At 57.7% G+C, this 13,663-nt stretch overlaps 1 protein-coding gene across 4 annotated transcripts; it reads right to left on the bottom strand.

The window, feature by feature from the left end:
• Positions 1–25: 25 nt before the first annotated feature.
• EHMT2 (euchromatic histone lysine methyltransferase 2) lies at positions 26–13,636 on the bottom strand. 4 transcript variants are annotated; one of them, XM_059178834.1, is made up of 28 exons: positions 13,543–13,636; positions 12,830–12,896; positions 12,515–12,733; positions 12,165–12,418; positions 11,213–11,297; positions 11,079–11,119; positions 10,801–10,956; positions 9,062–9,205; positions 8,829–8,943; positions 8,558–8,659; positions 8,182–8,330; positions 7,944–8,087; positions 7,572–7,807; positions 7,311–7,493; positions 7,112–7,194; positions 6,685–6,791; positions 6,461–6,583; positions 6,240–6,341; positions 5,105–5,209; positions 4,841–4,995; positions 4,590–4,757; positions 4,026–4,170; positions 3,589–3,666; positions 3,217–3,332; positions 3,046–3,132; positions 1,187–1,265; positions 869–1,044; positions 26–528 (listed from the first exon to the last, which is right to left on the bottom strand). In XM_059178834.1, the coding sequence occupies exons 1-28, from the start codon at positions 13,582–13,584 to the stop codon at positions 348–350; spliced, it is 3,642 nt and encodes a 1,213-aa protein (XP_059034817.1). In that variant the 5' UTR covers positions 13,585–13,636; the 3' UTR covers positions 26–347. The 4 variants fall into 4 exon arrangements, with proteins under 4 accessions (XP_059034817.1, XP_059034818.1, XP_059034815.1 ...); XM_059178835.1 differs by lacking the exon at positions 8,558–8,659; XM_059178832.1 differs by lacking the exon at positions 13,543–13,636 and having other exon boundaries at positions 12,830–13,124.
• Between the last annotated feature and the right edge of the window lie 27 nt (positions 13,637–13,663).

Raw genomic sequence — 13,663 nt, 5'->3', positions numbered from 1 at the left:
AGACCCCCCAAAACCATCAAGACAGTTTATTACCAAACCCAGTATTTATTGAGAACAAAGGAAACCAGCTGGCATAGAGGCCCAATTTCAATTCATCAAACTTCAGCTGAGGATGGGGAACAGGGAGTGGCCAGCCCTGAAGTTACCCTCCCAGGGAGGAACCAGCTCTGGGAGAGAGGGGCTGTCAGACCTCCAGGGCCTGGCTGGGGTCTCTGGCCAAGGAATGTGTGAAAGGGGCAGGAAGAGAAGACAGCAGCACCCCAAGATGTGGGCTGTGAGCAGCAAGTGGCAGAGGGGGCTGCTGGGCTGGTGGCCATCCAGGGGTGGTGTGCATGTGTGGTCCGCTGTCAGGGATTGACGGAGGGCAGGGAGCCAAGCTCAGGCAGCAGCTCGGGGTGGGGGTCTAGGCGCGCCAGGCGGCTCTGTTCCAGGGCGATGGCCTCGGCTGAGTGCTTGCATTTCTCAGAGCCACATTGACAAGTGAAGTATTTGCTTTTGATGTCCCAGAAGCGGTCACCATAGTCAAACCTGTCAGAGGAGCACAAGAGGCTATGGGGTCCTGAGCCAGTGGCCCTGGCCTGCCCTAAAGCACCCACCCCCATCTTCTCCTGACAGGCTCCTAGCCCTTCTGTGTGCACAGAGCTGCCACACTGGCCCTGCCTGTGGACTTGTCAGACGTGCAGAATCTTGGGCTCCATCCCAAATCTACTGAATCAAAATCTGGGAGGCTCAGGACTCCATTTACACTGATATCTTGAGAGCCTTGGCTCTACTCCTTGCCTGGCACTAGGCACTCTCCAGCCTTTGGTGTCTGATCCCGGGCTCACTGCATGTCCCACACCCCAGCCACACACTGGAGACACCTCACCCCAGCTCCTCCCCAGTCCGGATGTCTCGGGAACTGAAGAAGGCAATGCGTGGAAAGCGCAGGTCTTGGTGCAGCATGAAGACCCGGACAGGGATGATGTTGGGGTCACACAGGTGGTTGATGAAGCGGCTGATGTTGCCATAGTAACGGGCATCGATGCAGTACACCTCTCCATCCTGAGGGGAGGGTGGCATCCTTCAAGTTGTCTACTATGGTGCTTGCCTGGCCAACCCCCACCCCAACAAACCCCCCCAGTCTCTCCTCCCCACATTCCCATCTGCTGACTGACTGTAAGGCACAAAGGGGTCTCCTGCCCACCTTATTGTCTAAGTCGAAGAGATAAGAATCATCCTCTCTCACATCAGCCTCAGCATCAGAGATCAGCTCCCCGACATACCTGTGGGGCAGGAGGTGGTGGTTCTGAAGGTGAGTGGGGGTTACTGGGAGCCAGCTCCAGGCCCTGTGCCTCCTCACAACCCCACAGAATCCTCTTCCATGATCTCTCAACTGCCCTGGTCTGTGTCCACGGCTCCCACAGACCGACATGGCTGGGGCGGGTGGGCAGCCAGGGCAGAGTGGGCATGGAGGACAGTGGACATCATATATCAGACATCATGGGATGGGGGAGGTGGGTAGCTCCCCACTGAAGCGAAGAGCAGGAGGAAGAACAGGGGATACCAGCGTGGGAGAGGACACACAGGCCCTCCCCCTGCCAGCTGGGGTCTCTGCTGGATACCTAGAACAACAGGCAGGACCAGGACATGTGGGGAAAGCTGGGGGCTAGTGGGCTGGAGATGAGCTAGAGAAGCAGCCATGGGGAAGGTGAAGGGAAAGGCCTGAGCTGTGCAGGAGGAAGAGACAGTGAGCAGGGAGACAGTAAGCCCCTATGGTTAAGGGGACCAGAATATGTAGGCAGCTGGTTTTCTTTTGGGGGGGGGGAATCCATGTGGATTTAGCATCTGGGAGGTGTGTGCACTAGGGGTAACCTAGCACAGGGGTGTGAAGCACCCAGCACGTGGGGGCGATTGACGGCAGGGCTGCAGGAAGGGGTGGAGCCACAGGGGCCGTGATGGACTCTTGGAAGGAGCTAGTGACAAGGACAGTCACATTTAGAAAGCAGAGGAAGAGAAGCTGGTGAAGAGGAAGGATGGACGGGTCCAAGGTGAGGAGAGCATCACGGGAGCCAGAGCAAGGTGGGGTGGCAGACACCAGAACGAGGACCAAGACACGGGGTGAGGGGAGGTCTGTCGAGAGGCAGCGTCAGCAGGAGAGTGAGGGCCGAGGCTGATTCTGGCAGGGATGAGCAGTAAGCCAATGGTGGGGAACTCGAGGTCCAGGAGGAAGCAGCCATCTCCACAAAGTTGAGAGATGACCCAATAAAGAGGAAATGGGGGTGCCAGGGTGGCTTGTTAAATGTCTGCCTTCGGCTCAGGTCATGATCCCAGGGTCCTGGGATCGAGTCCTACATCGGGCTCCCTGCTCAGCGGGGAGCCTGCTTCTCCCCCTGTCCCCACCCACTTGTTCTCTTTCTCAAATCAATAAAATCTTAAAAAAAAAAAAAAAAAGTAAGAGAAAATGGATGGTCCCTTAAATGGGAAATGGGGTCAAAGGAGGTCTAGAAGTCTGCCAGCCATGGGGGAGGAGCCGGACAGGGGGTGACAGAGGTTGGAAAAGAAAGTGGAGATGGACGAAAAGGTCGCATTACCCCCTCAATTTTGCAGACAAGAGAAATGAGGCTCAAAGAGGTTAAGAACTCGGCCATGGGGGTGCCTGGGTGGCTCAGTGGGTTAAAGCCTCTGCCTTTGGCTCAGGTCATGATCCCAGGGTCCTGGGATCGAGCCCCGCATCTCTCTCTCTGCCTGCCTCTCTGCCTACTTAGGGTCTCTGTCTGTTAAATAAATAAATAAATTATTAAAAAAAAAAAAAAAAAAAAGAACTCGGCCATGGACACCCAGTGGCAGAGTGCAGCTCAAATCAGGTCCGTCTCCCAACTTGGAAAGGCAGGGGAGGGGTGATATGATGGTGGTGGCAGGAGGCTCTGCAGTCTGGGCAGGCTAGGGGCAGGTGCAGTCTGGCCAGGGAGGGGCAATGAAAAGGAGCAGGACCTGTCAGGGAGGAGAACGGAGGGAGACCTGGCAGGCAGCTGCAGCTGGGCATCCACCCTGACCCCTACTCACTCGCAGATGAAGGTCCCCTGGGGGATGGTCTGCAGGGCGCGGACCCCCCAGCCCATCTTGGCTGTCCGGTAGAGCTGCAGTCGCACTCTGGGGGGTGGGAGAGAGGCTGGCATCAGGTGGTGGGATGTGGGGTGTGGGGGGCTGAGGGTGGGCTGCAAGGGCGGGCCTCACTTGATGCCACTCTGTACCACCCGGTTCTTGCAGTTTCTCCAGCAGGAGCACGCTTGATTACACTCGAAAATCAGTGGGGGCTCGATCTTATTAAATTCCTGGAGCAGCCGCCCGTCCTGGGGTCGAGGGAGGGAAGGACAAGTAGTTTCCATGTGGTGCCCACTACGGCTCCCGACCCCACAGATGGGGAGGACGGGCTCGGGGAGGCCACACGTGCCAAGCTCAGAGACTAGGACCTGCACCACACCCTTGGTTGGCACATAGCTGGGCATAGCCCCAGCTCCATCCTGGCAGCGCCCCCCCAAACCCCTGCCCTGCCCCTTTATTCACGAGGGAGGGACTGGTGGCAGGGAGCAGGTGGAGCACACGCACCTTATCATACCAGCAGCGGATGCTGAGCTGCCCGCACAGGCAGTTGGAGCTGGAGCAGTCATCCACACAGGTGCAGTGCTGGGGCAGGAGGCAGGGGATGAGCTTGACCCTCAGAAGCAGCCTTGTCCCCTCAGCAGCCAGTGCTCCCTGACCCCCCACCACTATGCTTCCTCTGAGGTTGTTACTTCAGACAGTAGGTGCTGATGGTCCCAGGGTGAGGGGGAATCAAGGTGTTGCTGACAGGGGTGTCCCAGGGCTACTGTAAACCCATATACCTTCACATGTCCTAAAGAAAGCACCCTTTTCCCAGATGGATGCAGGCCCATACCGAGTTCCCTTTTAGCCTGGCTCCTTTGTTCATCCACCACTTTCCCGACTGGCCCTGGCTGCTCTGGATGTCCCCCCGGGGGGCGGGGCGTGCAGGGCCCCCCACTCACTTGCAAATGGGTGATGTTCCGGTCGATGTTCATGGTGGATGTCTCACAGTTCTCTGAGATGTACTTGTAATCTTCAGGGCAGGGCTCCCCGTCCACGCCATTGACACAGGGGATAGGCACGTTCTCATAGCCCCGAGCCACATCCCTGACAGAAGGGAGATGGGGCTGGGGGCGCTAGAGGAGTGGGTGTGGGGTCCACCAGGTGCAAGGAGAGGCCTGAGAGGTTCCTGGGGCCATGGGAGGGAAGGGGGTGGTTCTGGGAGTTCGTCGGGGCAGGGGGAGGAAGACTGCCAAATAACTGTGGGACAACCAATGAAAACCGGACTTCAGATAACTGAGGAATAGTTTTCTACTACAGGTATGTCCCCACTAATGCACTGCACCCTCTTAACACTAAATGCGCACAGCTCTTCTGAAACCCTCATTTAGCTCTATTCTCATTTACGGTCTCTGGCATCCTGTTGGGGGCTGGCTCTGAGGATTCAGTGGAGCCTGTTCGGGGGGGTGGTGCCCAAGGGATGTTCTGAGGGTTCGGCAGAGCGTGGCGAGGGGGCAGAGGCTCACCGGCATATAATCTTCTCGGTGCGGATGGCCCGATTCCCCACTCCCAGCCGAAGCTTGCGGTTGAGCTGCAGGGCAAACCACACATCGGAGCGCTCCGGAGTCAGGTCCCACGCCGTGTCCCCCTCCTTGTTCCGCAGCTCCGGGTTCGCCCCGCGTGACAGGAACAACCTGGGAGGGGATGGGGAGCCTGTGGGGTCCGGGGCTGGGAGCCTGCGCTGGGGTGCTAGGGTGCGGGGCGGGTGGGGGCTCACAGCACACAGTCGTGGTAGCTCTCCCGGGCCGCGATGTGCAGGGGCGTGTCCCCGTGGTAGTTGACTGCGTGGAGGTCGCAGCGGGCATTGAGGAGGACCTCGGCGATGGCCGCACTGCCCGTGAAGGAAGCCCAGTGCAGGCAGATGTTTTCTTCCTATGCAGGTGGGAGGGGCGGGGGGTGGGCCGAAGCCGTGAGCCCCACAACCCAGCCTCTGGGGGGCCAGGGCAGCCCCCACCTCCCTTAACCCCTGCCAAACTCTCACGTTGTCCGTGAGCGTGACGTCAGCGCCCCGGGTCAGCAGCATGCGGATCACTTCAATGTGCTTGTGCTCCGCGGCCCAGATGATGGGTGTCCACCCCCCACTGTCCTGTGGGCGGGGAGAGAGGAAAGAAGTTGAGAGGCCACTGTCCCCTGCCCAGGGTCCACCCAGCACTCAGCCCTGCTTACCAAAGCAGCGCGAGGTCTAGAGCACAGGCTCCAGGGCTAGGCTGAGAGCAGGACTCTCAGCCCCACCACTCACATGCTGCGGGACCCTGAATAAGTCTCTTCATCTCTCTGGGTCTCAGTTTCCCGGTCTATAAAATGGGACTGATAGTGTCTATTGTCCAAAGTTGTAATTTTTCTTTCTTAAACACAGACATTTCCTAGGTCTTTCCACTCAAAGTCCTAGAATGTGATGACCCAACAGCACACAGGCTGCAGTCTCTAAAAAATATTTTCCATTTAAAGGAAGAAGAGTCTCTAAGGGGCGCCTGGATGGCTCAGTGGGTTAAAAACTCTGCTTCAGCTCAGGTCATGATCCTAGGGTCCTGGAATCGAGCCCCACATTGGGCTCTCTGCTCAGGGGGGAGCCTGTCCGCCCCCCCCCAACGCCTGCCTCTCTGACTACTTGTGATCTCTGTCAAATAAATAAATAAAATTAAAAAAAAAAAAAAAAGGAGAAATGGCAGATTCAGCCTGGGGCAGGAAACGTGCTAAAAGGTAAAGATGCTCTCAGAAGTTGCTGGATCGTAGCAAAAGCCACAGGAGCCTCATTCAAGGGGCTCCTCCTGGACAAACAACGAACAAATCAAAGACTGAAGAATGACTGTAATAGGCCAAAACACACCCAAGATATGACAAACTAAGAGGTAATAAAGAATATCTGCATGTTTCTAGAGATTAAGGCATCAACTCTTCGTTCTGAAAACTGATAAAAAGAAGCAAAAAAGAGAAAAGTAAAGAAAAAATACAAACAAGGAGGGAGAAAAAGATAGAGACAGACTGGAACATGGCTGAGATTCAGGGAAAAGGCCGGAGTCAGTGGAGGCTGAAAGGAGGCCGGGGGCCTGAAGCCTGAAGCTGAGCCCAGGACCCCGAGGAAGGGGGCTGGCTGGTGGGGCAGCCAGGCCACTGACCTGGGCGTTGACATCCACCTGTCCCGTGCTGAGGAGCAGGCTGACCATCTCCAAGTTCCCAATTTTGGCTGCATGGTGCAGGCAGGTGGAGCCGTCCTCCTCCTGAGGGAGAGGCCGGCCAGTGAGTGCCTTGCCGGCTCTGCGGCCCACCCTCTGACCCAAGGCCCCAGGAGGTGGGGGTTGGGGGTGGGGGCTGGAGGGGTGGGACTAGCTCTGCACACCTTGCTGTAGACGCAGCCGCCGCGCTGCACCATGTAGCGGGCTGCCTCCAGGTGGTTGTTCACCACAGCCTCCATCAGCGGCGTCCGCTGCTGCTTGTCCACTGCATTGATGTTGGCTCCGGCCTGCAAGGAGGGGGCACGTGGGCTGGTGCTCCCGGAGGGCTGCGCAAGGGAAGGGGTGCAAGGACTGGGTCCCGGAGGCAGAGGGCCAGATGGGAGCTGACCTGCAGCAGCACGTGGCAGATCTCCACGGAGCCCTTCTGGGCAGCCGCGTGCAGGGGCGTGCGCTTGCTCTGCTGATCGCTCTGGAAGTTGGGGTCCAGGTTGTCCACTGTGGGGAGAGCCCGCCACACCGGAGGAGGGAGGGACAAGCGGTAAGTGAGAGAGCCAGCGGGTGGGGCCTTGTCTCTAGTCAACCTCTCCTGGCTTCCACTGGGAAGGCTGGCGTGAGTGAACGCATGTACGCACTCAGCACTGTCCCCAGCACCTATGTGCTCGCTGTTACCACTGTCCCCACCATCACAGGTTATGTGTGTGTCTGTCTCCACTGCACGCTAAGTGATTCAGGGACGGACAGGGACCCTCAGCATCTGGTACGTAACTGTTGCTCCGGCGAGGTGCCCAGAACAAACGCAAGAGCCGAATACTCACGCAGCATCAGGATCACCTTCTGTAGCTCCCCCTGCTTCACGGACAGGTACAACTGGCGGGGGTGGAAGCGGAGTTTCTTCCGCCTGCCACGGTGAGGGACAGGGGTAGGGTCCTCAGAAGGAGCATCACCCTCAGTACCTGTGACCCACCTTCCAGCCCCAGCCCCAGCCGCCCGGCCCGAGAACAGCCCTGTATTCACCTCTCAGACTCCTGAATGACCAGGGCCTTCTCCAGGGCCTCGCGGCCGGGCCCTGGGGGCAGCCCCACAGCTGACAGGCAGCCCCCATTGGGAAGGGTCAGGGAGGGCCCCGAGCTGTCGATGGTGTCAGCCAGAGGGTCGCAGGGTGGGCGCCGGGGCTCCCCATGCCCTCGCATCCGGGCACTGCAGGAGAAGGAGCTGATGTCTACAGGCCATGGCACTGGGCAGGGAACAGACAGTTGGGAAAGGGGAGGCCAGTACCTGGGCTGGGAAGTGTCTGCTCTCCCGGGGGCATCCTGAGCCAGGGGTGGGGGGGCAGGGGCTGCAGTGCCAGCTGGTGGGGTCACCCCATCCCCCCGGGGGATGGTCACCTCCTGGGCCTCAGATGCATCCTCCCCACAGTGGGGACAGAAGACCATGCCATTCAGCTGGGACACACAGGCCTTGTGGAAGCGGTGGGCCACACGGAAGTCGGGGTGGCACTCTAGGAAGGTGCCCTGAGGAAACACGGTGCTCAGGCTCTAGGACAGCCCTCCCCTGTGGGGCACACAGCCAGCCTGCCCCTCACCGCTCTACACAGCGGTGTACACCGCCGGCGCTGTACACCACCGCACACAGCCAGTGGCCACTCACCGCTGTACAGAAGTAGCCACAGCCTGGGCAGCAGTGGTGCTTGACCATGCGGGCACGGTGGGTCTCACAGAGCACCATCAGTGCCACGCGGCTGGATGGCCTCATGGTCTCCCGCTTGAGGATGGCGGCATTGCAGCCTGACAGCTGTGGCGGTGTGAACAGGCAGGGAGAGGATGAGGCTGGGGCCTGGGGCTGGGTCACCACCACTGCCACATCCCCTGGCAGCTCCCAGGCCCACCTCTCCATCCACACTCTCTGTGGCCATGCACTTGTGCCCAGCTCGCTCACTGATACGGTCAATCTTGGGAGCCTCCATGCGGCAGCTGCACAGCGGTAATTCCTCAAAGCCCCGCTCGGTCTCCAGTGAGGACGTGTCATTGGATACCCCTTGGACAGAGGGAAAAGGGAGCTGAGGGAGGCCAATCCCGTCACCCACAGGGACCCCTGCTGGGGCCTCTCACCCCCGCCCTGCTTTTCCCTCCATGCTCTAGAACTCCCAAAGCCTGGCCATGGACAGACACCTGGGCTCCAGTGGGTCTCCCTCCTCCCCATTCCCTCCAGCCCAGAGGGTGCCTGCCCCCTAGTGGCTCGCCATCCCGGCAATTGGCAATTACCCGCGTGGTTGGGGGAGAGGGTCCCCTCGCTGGGCAGCTCCAGGGACCCCAGAGGGACCTCCATGTACTCACTGGGGCCTGAGGAGCCCACACCATTCACTCCTGACATAGAGACAGAGAGAGTGAGAGTGCGAGCTCACAGGTGCCTGGACGCGTGGGTACATGCGGGCATGCGTGCGTGAGCACATGCGTGAGCGTGTGTTCGTGCACACTCTCTGGGGGCCGGGAGGGGGCTGAAGGAGGGGACCCAAAAGCAGAGGAGCCTCCTCACCTCGTGGCTCCTTGGCCCGGGGAGGCTCGCGCTTTCGCCGTTTCCTGGACGGCTTCACCCATGGGCTGTCCTTTCGCCACTTCTTCTTGGCTTTGCGGCGGCCGCTGGAGCCACTCTGGGATGGCGTAAGAATTAGAGAGCCTGGCCCCCAGCCCATGACCTCTCCCCTATGAGGACTCAGATCTCGGGCCCCAGAGCCCCCCACTCCTTGGGATGCTAGCCTCCCACCTTACCCTGTCGGACTGATTGCCTGACTCCTCGTCTTCCTCTTCTTCTTCCTCTTCCTCCTCCTCCTCTTCTTCTTCCTCTTCCTCCTCCTCCTCCTCCTCTTCTTCTTCTTCCTCACTCAGTTGTTCAGCCAGAGCTTCAACCTCAGACTGGGAGGAAGGCAAGGCAGGTCTGAGGAAACAGCAACCTCTAGGCCACAGACCCCTTTTGGGGGAAACTTGGGAGAGAGGCAGGGCAGGAGAGAGCCAACCCCCAAGACTCAGACAATGAAGCAAAAAACAAAGAGGCTACTACTATTAGCCCAGATGGCTCCCTGGCGGAGGTGAGCATGGACAGGGAAGGCAAGAGTGCTGAATGTCAGCTGAGAAAAACTTACAATGTGTGTGAATCTTGGCAACAAATTAAGGGAAAAAATTACCAGAAAACAAGCACATAGTTTAAGACTCTATGAAGTCTTCACATGTAGGCAAGACTACTACCCGTGGCTGCTCAAAACACTAGATGAGAGGCTCAGGAGGAACTTTACAATGAGGATGAGGATGATATTCCATAAATCCACCAGCCAATCTTAAATATGACTAATAAAAGATGAGATGTCTTGTAACTCCTGATGTGATGCAACAGGAAAACATGCACACCAGCTATCAGATCTTCTTGCCACTTAAAACAAAAAAAACAAACCACCCAAAGCCGATCGTGCTTCTAGATCTGCTTTATAAGAAATACTGGGCAGATGGGACACCTGGGTGGCTCAGTTGGTTAGGCAGCTGCCTTTGGCTCAGTTGGTTAGGCAGCTACCTTCGGCTCAGGTCATGATCCCAGCGTCCTGGGATCGAGTCCCATATCAGGTTCCTTGCTCAGCTGGGAGCCTGCTTCTTCCTCTGCCTGTGCTGCCACTCTGCCTGCCTGTGCGCTCTCTCTCTCTCTGGCATATAAATAAAATAAATAAAATCTTTAAAAAAAAAAAAAAAAAGAAAGAAATACTGGGCAGAGAGGAATATGTCAGTCCCTGCCCAATCAGTGAATGCCTAAATGCGAGAAATTCTGTATTACAAGTGACCTGGTCCTATCAACAAGTAAACAACAAGAAAAGCTTCTTTTTCAAAGCCAGGGGCACCCACGCATCAAGACAGACCTAAGGCAAATGTCGATCAAACTAGTGGATGAAGCGCATTTGAATCTGGACAGACAAAACCCTGTTTATGAAACTATGGAAGCGATGTGAACCCTGGTAGCAGGGTGATGGTTTTAAGGAGTCACTGGGACATTTTCGAGGTTGTGAATACAGTGAAGCCGTGATCTTAAAACTCAGAAAGAGGCCTCACGTTTAGAGATACATATGGAAACATTTCCAGATAAAATGATGTGATGGCTACTTTACAACAGTCCGGGAGGTGGGCGGGCTGTGGGAGGAAGAGCTGAGTCAAGAGCCGCTGTGTGCTGACAACTGCTGGGGTGGGCTGAGGCTTTGTGAGAGCTCAGCCCTTATTCTTTTATGCATATCTGAAATTTCCTGATGTCACATTAAATAGAAAGCACGTCAGGCAGAACAGCATTATACTGCATAAGCAAACACGTGTGAGACAAAACCAAGAGCAAAATAACGAATAAGCAAACAAACAACAAAATGGGATGGTAAACCCGAAGTCCGGGATGGAGGTTACCACCCTGAAGAGCGGCAGGGGATGGGCTGGGATGGAGCACACACCGGGAGCAAGTTAGAGGAAGGCCAGCTCCTTCTCACCTTGCTGTCGGAGTCCACACGCTCATCCACAGAGTAGGAGTCATAGTAGAGGCTGAAGTCGTCCCCCACCACTGTCTCCCACTCCTCCAGGGACCCTGGGCCCCCTTTCTCCATGGTCACTTCTCCCGAACCCCGCGTAGAACCCAACTCCTCTGACTAGGAAAGATCAGAAAAACGGAAGCTGCTGGTACCTGGTACCCGACCCCCATTTCCCCTGGGTACAAGATACAGCCCCTGCCCCGGTGGAGAGGCCTTGTTTTCTGCCTTTCCAGGCTCACCAGGCCACCTCCTGTGTTCAGCTTCCTTCTTTTCGCCACTTCTGGAAGAAAAGAGAGAGGGGGAGAAAGGAGTTAAGACCTGGCCTTAAACCCTCAGGACAGGTCTTATCCAGGGGCCAGTGGGTGGGACTGACCTGAGGTCATCTTCCCCAGTGAGTGTACATCATCACTCATGCGGAAATGCTGCACTTCAGGGGGCCGCTTCTCAGGGACCGGGGGCTGGGGACCAAGAGAAAACATACTTAGTAGTTCTACCTAACTACTAAGGTATTAACTACCTTAGTAGTTCTACACACTTAGTAGTTCTGGATTAGCCTGGAGCCCTGGATGAGGCTGGGGTGGGCGAGACACATCCTCAAAATTGCCATCTGAAGCTCCAATAAACCAGAATGTGGCAATCACAACTCTGGTCTCCCCAGAGGCAGTGTGTCAAGCATATCCTCACCTAACACTTACCTCTTCAAGCACGCAGAAAAAGGCCCTATTTGCCCATTTTACAGAAGAGAAAACAAAGGTTCACCTTTGCCCAAAACTGCCTAAACCATATCCAGAACAAAATGATACCGGAGCCCCAGAAACATTGTCATAAAGCTTCTGAAATTCTGGGGCTTTTGTCCTTTCCCTCACCTCCTTCCCTGTAGGGATTCACAGTAAAAAAAAAAAAAAAAAAAAAAAAAATCAAAACCCTTAGAAACCCTCTGAAAAAGGAAGCAGGGGCAGTTTCAAAGGGAGGAGAAAGCTCCCTTGGGGCCCACTTTGAGGTAGAAAGAGAGTTTGAAGTTCCTTAGACAGTCATTATCATAAGAATAATTACGAGGTTAACTATATCATTAACTCTCTAACCTTTGTTTTTTTCTATTCTCCTCTCCCCAAGAACTGTAAACTCCAGGAAGACAGGAACTTGTCTGTTCAGATTAAGCCCAGCCCAGAATTTGACACACAGTGGCCCCCAAGTAAGTATGTGGAACCAAGAATGGATGAAGAAAGGTCTCTAGCTAAATCGTTCTTAAAAAAAAAGACCACAAGGGGTTCATAGTGGATTATTTTAGTCTCCCCACCCCCGCGCCTCTCCCGGACAAATCTCACCTGCCCATTTCCTGGTTTGGACATGGTTTTTCTGGCTCGGTGGACCTTGGGCTGTCCCTCTGGGCTGGGTGTGGCCACAGGGGGCTCAGACCCTGCTGTGGCTGCCCCCTGGGCCCCCGGCATACTCAGCAGCCGCATAGCCAAACTCTGGACTGATGGGGGTGATTTTCCAGTTCCTGTCATTGACATCTTGGCCCGGCTGGGACAGGCACCCCCCTTGCTGGGGGAAGAGGGGAATGACTTTGTGGCATGGCCTGGAAGACAGAGAGGCAGGCAGGCAGAGGCAAGATAAGAGTGAAAGTGTTCAGAGAATACCCCACCTCAGCCCTCCAGGCTCCCCAGCCTCTCACCCAGCAGGATGCGACCCCCATGGAGGTCCCCATCTCCCTCCAGATTCTCAGGTTCATCCCCAATGAGTGGTGCAGCTCCTACAGGGGTGTCAGCCCCCTCATCGCCAACGGTGACAGTGACAGAGGCTGGGGATGAGGGCCCAGCAGGCTCCAGGGAGTCGGGGCTGGCCTTGGGCAGGGTCTCCTCACTACGAGGGGTGTCCCCCAAAGAGCCATGAACTGTAAGGGAAAATAAAAAGTTCAGGGTTAAGATCTCAGGGAATCCGGTGATGGGGGAGGTGAAGGTCCAACTGGGCCCATTTCTGCTGCACTCACCTCTCTCAGTGGCTCCTCTAGGCTCCTTCTCCAGCACCAGCGCCCCCATCTCAGCAGGGGCCTCCCCCTGGCAGGGGACACAAGGTATAGGGGGGCTGGTCAGTCCAGCAGGAAGTTGGGGAGCCCAGGACGCCTGGGCTCTGGGAAGAGAGAGTAGGCTCCGGGGCCTACCTCTTCCTCTATGAGGGCCCCCCCTTCCGCGGCCTCGGCTGCCCGGGGGGGCCGCACGACCCCTCCCCCGGGCCCGCATTAGCCCCCTCCCTCTCGGTAGACCCCGCATCTCAGGGGCCGAGAAAAGAGGAGGGGGAGGGGGCGGGGCCTCCGCGCCCCGGCCCCGCCCCCTCCTCCCGGCTGCACGCGCCGCTCCCCCTTTGTCCCCCAGGCCACGGGGACCCCGGGCACCAACCCCTCCAGCGCCCGCTGCCCCCCAGCCCGGTGGACGGCCCCTCGTGCCCCTGGCGCGTGCTCCTGGGGCCCCGGCGCCAGCCGCCCACTCGGGGGCAGCCGGCGGCTGCACGCGTGCCTCCGTGCCCACTCCCCCCACCTCCCACCCCCTGGTCCCCTCATCCGCCCCCGGTGCTGGCCCTCCGGATTGCTGCAGGTCCCGTCCGGGCCCCCCGGCCCCGTTGCACCCCCGGAGCATTGCACGGGCGCGCGCTTCCCCCGGGCGCGCGCGCGGGCATGCACCCGCCTCTCCCCCTCCCCTTCCGCACCTCGGCGGCCGCCGCCGCTGCAGCTCCCGCCGCCGCCGCCATCGCCGCTTGCGCAGGGGGCCGAGCCGGCGCGCGGCCGCCCCGGGTCACGTGGGCGGGGGAGGGAGGGCTAGGAGGAGCC

Source organism: Mustela lutreola, chromosome 6 (assembly GCF_030435805.1).
Source record: "Mustela lutreola isolate mMusLut2 chromosome 6, mMusLut2.pri, whole genome shotgun sequence".
Lineage (NCBI taxonomy): Eukaryota > Metazoa > Chordata > Mammalia > Carnivora > Mustelidae > Mustela > Mustela lutreola.
This window is presented reverse-complemented; position numbering and strand designations above follow the sequence as displayed.

What these genes read in the sequence shown, in the direction of transcription:
- EHMT2 (XM_059178832.1), bottom strand. Translation starts at nt 13,109, where the DNA reads ATGCGGGGTCTACCGAGAGGGAGGGGGCTAATGCGGGCCCGGGGGAGG. An exon ending in ACTGGGGAAGATGACCTCAG is followed by an intron (nt 11,120 to 11,212) that starts GTCAGTCCCACC and finishes CTTTTCTTCCAG; the next exon opens with AAGTGGCGAAAAGAAGGAAG. An exon ending in CCTCTCCCCCAACCACGCGG is followed by an intron (nt 8,331 to 8,557) that starts GTAATTGCCAAT and finishes CCTCTGTCCAAG; the next exon opens with GGGTATCCAATGACACGTCC.